Source organism: Cryptotermes secundus, unplaced genomic scaffold (genome assembly GCF_002891405.2).
Source record: "Cryptotermes secundus unplaced genomic scaffold, Csec_1.0 scaffold512, whole genome shotgun sequence".
Lineage (NCBI taxonomy): Eukaryota > Metazoa > Arthropoda > Insecta > Blattodea > Kalotermitidae > Cryptotermes > Cryptotermes secundus.
This window is the reverse complement of record NW_019735563.1, coordinates 542,909-547,616: the sequence shown is the minus strand read 5'-3', so window position 1 is coordinate 547,616 and position 4,708 is coordinate 542,909. Positions and strand designations below refer to the sequence as shown.

The 4,708-nt window shown below is 42.8% G+C and overlaps 1 protein-coding gene across 3 annotated transcripts in view; it reads right to left on the bottom strand.

Moving 5' to 3' along the window:
• Positions 1-2,710, bottom strand: part of LOC111869577 (L-asparaginase) — a gene marked incomplete at its 3' end in the record, with an annotated part of 27,707 nt that extends 24,997 nt beyond the window's left edge. For 2 of the 3 annotated variants that reach the window (XM_033753491.1, XM_023861213.2), the window contains 1 exon segment: positions 2,413-2,710. In XM_033753491.1, the coding sequence (XP_033609382.1) occupies positions 2,413-2,629 (217 nt within the window). 3 annotated transcript variants of the gene reach the window in all.
• Positions 2,711-4,708: the final 1,998 nt, after the last annotated feature.

Below are 4,708 nucleotides of genomic sequence, written 5' to 3'. Positions count from 1 at the left end.
AAAAATGACCTATAAAATGACCGAAAAAAACCAGAAAAATGACCTAAAGGAGAAAAGAAAGAACACTTCGCTTTCATGTTATTCACATTTCAGAAAGCATATGAAGAAAAATTCCCTAAAATGGTCAAAAATGACAAGAAATACCCTTAAAGCCCCCAAAAATTGCCCCCAAAATGAAAAAATGACCTTAAACCTGAGAACGTCAAAAAATGACAAAAAATTACCTATAAAATTTACATTTCTGTAACCAGCAGCTCATATCCGAGATGTATATATTTAAGAGCATCGCATAGGATACAAAGAAAAAAAGATGACATGTCATCAAAATCCGGGCCCTGGTCATAACTGAGGTTTTTCGTGGTTTTTCTCGTTCCCTACTGCCAAATATCAGGATAACATTTCGGTTAGTTCTCGACCGTTTCCTGTCACCTGACTTTCAGTTCCAGTTGACAGCCCATAGAGTCTGCATTACTAAACACGAAGACCACAAAAGAACCAGCAAGATCAACCCACACAGTGACACGCCTCTATTGGGCGACCATTCCTCAAGGAACAATCATAATAAAAACATGAGAATACAGACAACAGCAAAAACTAAGTCAGAATAAAACATGGAATCTGAAACAAATGAGAATTCATTCAGAAACAGCAGGAAGTGACGAATAACATGTAGTTCCTTCAATTCTTACTTACTGCTTCCCACCGCGGCGGCCTGGGTTCGATCCCGGGTCTGGTCAAGTAGGATTTGTGGTGGACAAAGTGGCGCTGGGGCAGGTTTTCTCCGAGCACTTCGGTTTCCCCTGCCAATCTTCATTCCAGCAATTGCTCCACACCCTCACCTATCATCTGGGGCTGGTTCAATAGGCCAGAAGTGGCCGCAGTACAAGGGACTTAGTCCCACCCCACTAGCAATAAAACAAAAAACAATAATACTTATTTCTGGAAATGAGCCTTTCTTGAGGAGAAGCCAATTCTGCAGCTACTCAAGAATTTTCCAGCATTTTATGGAACCCGAAAGTTCATTACCGTCTTCACAAGAGCCCTCCACTCGTCCCTATCCTGAGCCAGATCAATCCAATCCATACCATCCTATCTCTCTAAGATCCATTTTAATATTGTCCACTCGCCTATTCCTTGGTCTTCCCAGTGGTCTTTCCTTCTGGCTTTCCCACCAATATCCTATATGCATTCCTCTTCTCCCTATTCGTGCTACATGCCCTGCCCACCTTATCATCCTCGACTTGATCATTCTAATTATACTTGGAGAACAGTACAAGTTATGAAGCTCCTCATTATCCAGTTTTCTCCAACCTCCTTCGATAGGCATTCTTTTTTATTGCTTCTCAATAACCTCGTTCAAATTGGGTTGGAGGTTCCCGCTGCAGTGACTGTGAAGTGTACTGAGTTTCAGGATGCGAGGCCCTGTTGTCTGACAGAAGTTTATCGAAGTTACGGCCTCTGTCTTCACAGCGGAAAATTATACCAAGCAAACAATGAACAAGAAGCAAGCAGACTATGTGGCTTCTAGTACAGATGATAGTGTCCTGTATTTATTTAACTATTTATTTTATTTATTTATTCATTTACTTATTTATTTGTGTTTATTTATTATTTCATTTACTTGTTATTTTATTTATTTATTCAACTGACAACCTCACCGCCATCTGTGAGCCGATTGTCTACAAAACGCGGGAGCCTCGACGTCTCACAACCCTATGGGCCTCCGCGTCCTGTTATAGGGATAGCTTCACCTTTTTAGTGCCCAGTGCTATTGTTATGTACACAAAATTATAACACGTAGTGCCTAAATATCACTAAATAACTAACTCCACGGAACTGAGTCCTTTTTGAGAAGCCGTCAGTCGCTCAGCTACTCAAAAATTTCCCATCAATATAAGGAACCCAGAGGTTCATTACGGGATTCACAAGAGTCCTCTATTCGCCCACATCCTGCTCCAGATCAATCCAGTCCACACACCCCAACGTATCTCTCCAAGATCCATTTTAATATTATCCTCCCACCCACGTCCAGGTCTTCTTAGTGGTCTCCTTCCTTCTGGGTTCCCACCAAAGTTCTATATCCTCTTCTCCCCCACGCGCGCTACATGCCCTGCACACCATGTCATCATTGTAATTATACCTGGCGAAGAGTACAAGTTATTAAGCTCCTAATTATGCAGCTTTCTGCAACCTCCTATCATTTCACCCCTCTTCCGTCCAAATATTCTGCTCAGCACCCTGTTTTCAAACACCCTCAGTCTATGTTCCTCCCTTAATGTCAGAGACCAAGTTTCACACCCATACAGAACTACAAATATTATTAAATATAACTATCTATTTAAAAATATCCTACTAATAAATGGGCGTAGTTGACATAATTAATGTACTAAAAGAATGATTGACTTGATATACCTTTCTTGTCATCCTTCATCATTCCTATGGTCCCCCCCGTGTACAGCACCAGCACACGGCTTTCCCCTTCTTTGCTTCTGCTGATGGGGCCAGACGGAATTCCAGGTCCACTTCTAAAAGTACGTAGAAAAATCTCACTAGCGGAAGGAGTGTGATAATGATTTGTCTCGTGGTTACTGAGCAAATGGTTAGCATCCGCATTCCGCTCAGTATGCATCTTGTCTGCACTCAACCACTGTTCCCCTAGCACTGATTCAATACCGCGACCACCGTGACGGCGACACAGCGCATGATCAAGGCCGTCACGGGGGCTATGTTCGCCGCCAATAGCGTGGAGTTTCATATGGGTGAACAAGGCGATCAAGGCTGCCACTAGCACCACAGCTGGCTATACTTGGAAACGGCTGGTGACTGCTTCCGCCGCGTTATTTAGAGCGTCCTACACCTGAGCACCGCGACGCTTCCAAGTCAAATGCCTCTGTAACCTAACAGGACAATCAGAAGCTGATGGTCTCCTTGCTGTTCAAGATATTCCTCTCTTCTATGGAAGCCCAAAGTTCATTATTGTGACTTGGTTCAACCTGGTCCGTCACACTAGCAATAGTATAAGAGATTATTAACGCCTTCCAGAGCGATTGGCAAACGTGTTTCTTTAATCTTTCATCCTTGATATTGTTGCATGTCGTGAATCCGGAAGGAATATTTCCGTGGAAACGCAATAATAGTGGGCCGCTGCATAGGAACAGCCCAAACAACAAACGGGTTTCCCCGGAGATGAAAGGACAACAGTGGGTTCGTTGCGTAACAACAGATGAAACCAAACACTTCTACAAGGTGTTCTATATTGAGTTAGGCTATTATTTCCTAGGCAACGGGTTGTTTGTTGCGCAGTAACGGATGAAAGAGCAATTAAATATCTTATGTATCCATAGTTGGTCAATAATGCAACAATTGTTTATTCACTATATAACACTTAACACAACATGTTTCGGCCACAGATGGCCATCTTCAGGTTTGTCTTAATGCATCCAAACTGTTACACTGTTCTGATGTGCGCTAAAACCGCGCGTTGCAGTCCTCTTAAAAATAACATAAATTAAAAAAGAAATAAAGGTATCCCTGTAACAGGCCGTAGAGGCCCATAGGGTTGCGAGGTGTTGAGGTTCCCATATTTTCTAGACAATCGGCTCACAGATGGCGGTAAGGTTGTCAGCCTTACGCGCCGGTCGCACATTACCCCCAAGAATATTTCTGGTACTCAGTTCTGTTAGAGTCTGAGTCGAAGCTAGGGCCACAGTGCGGCTGGAAGGATTAGGTATATTGGAAAAAATCAAATGACCTCATCGGGACTTGATCCTGCGACCTTTCGGCTTGTAGCATAGTGCCTCAACCAACTACGCTACCGCGTACCCCCCTGTGGATACATAGACATTTAATTAATGATTTGTAACAGGATGCTGAAATACAGGATGAAATTAACCCTTCGTTGGTGTTTTCTATCCCGTCCGAACGCTGGATGTATAAGAGAGAGTAGCTCCAGCGAGGGTTCAGTATCACGACTATTACGAGTATGACAAGTATCACAGGAGATTCCGAGTGAAATCACTGAAGAGATTCTGAGTTTTAGACTCGACTCTAGAGAGACAGAAGAGTTCCAGAGTGTGCTAACGTCTAATAGCGCTCTACGTGAATAACTGTACGAGTGTGTGTACAAATAAGCGTCCAATAAAAGAATTCGTTCCGATCCGAAGGCCCACGTAATTTATTCGTGTCACGTGACACAGCTGACACGTTAGAATATGTTTCGGTTGGAGCGACCATCTTCAGAAGGACATTATCAATACATACGGAAACTACTATTACAATGTCATAGATAGATATAGATATATATAGATGTGCATGAATTTGTTAAAACATTCATAAATTATTATAATAACGTAGTTGGTTGAGGCACTATGCTATAAGACAGAAGGTGGCGGGTTCAAGTCCCGATGAGCTCATTGGATATTTTCAATTGACCTAATCCTTCCAGCCTCACTATGGCCCTGGGGTCGACTCAGCCTCTAACAGAAATGAGTACGGGGAATATTTTTGGGGGTAAAGCGCGGTCGGCCGGGCGTAAGGCTGACAACCTTACCGCCATCTGTGAGTCGATTGTCTAGAAAATGCGGGAGCCTCGACGTCTCACAACCCTATGGGCCTCCATGTCCTGTTACAGGGATAACTTTTTACTTTTTACTTTTACAATTTACATAGTATTGTTTAAAAATCATTTTCTTAAAATGTAGAACCAATT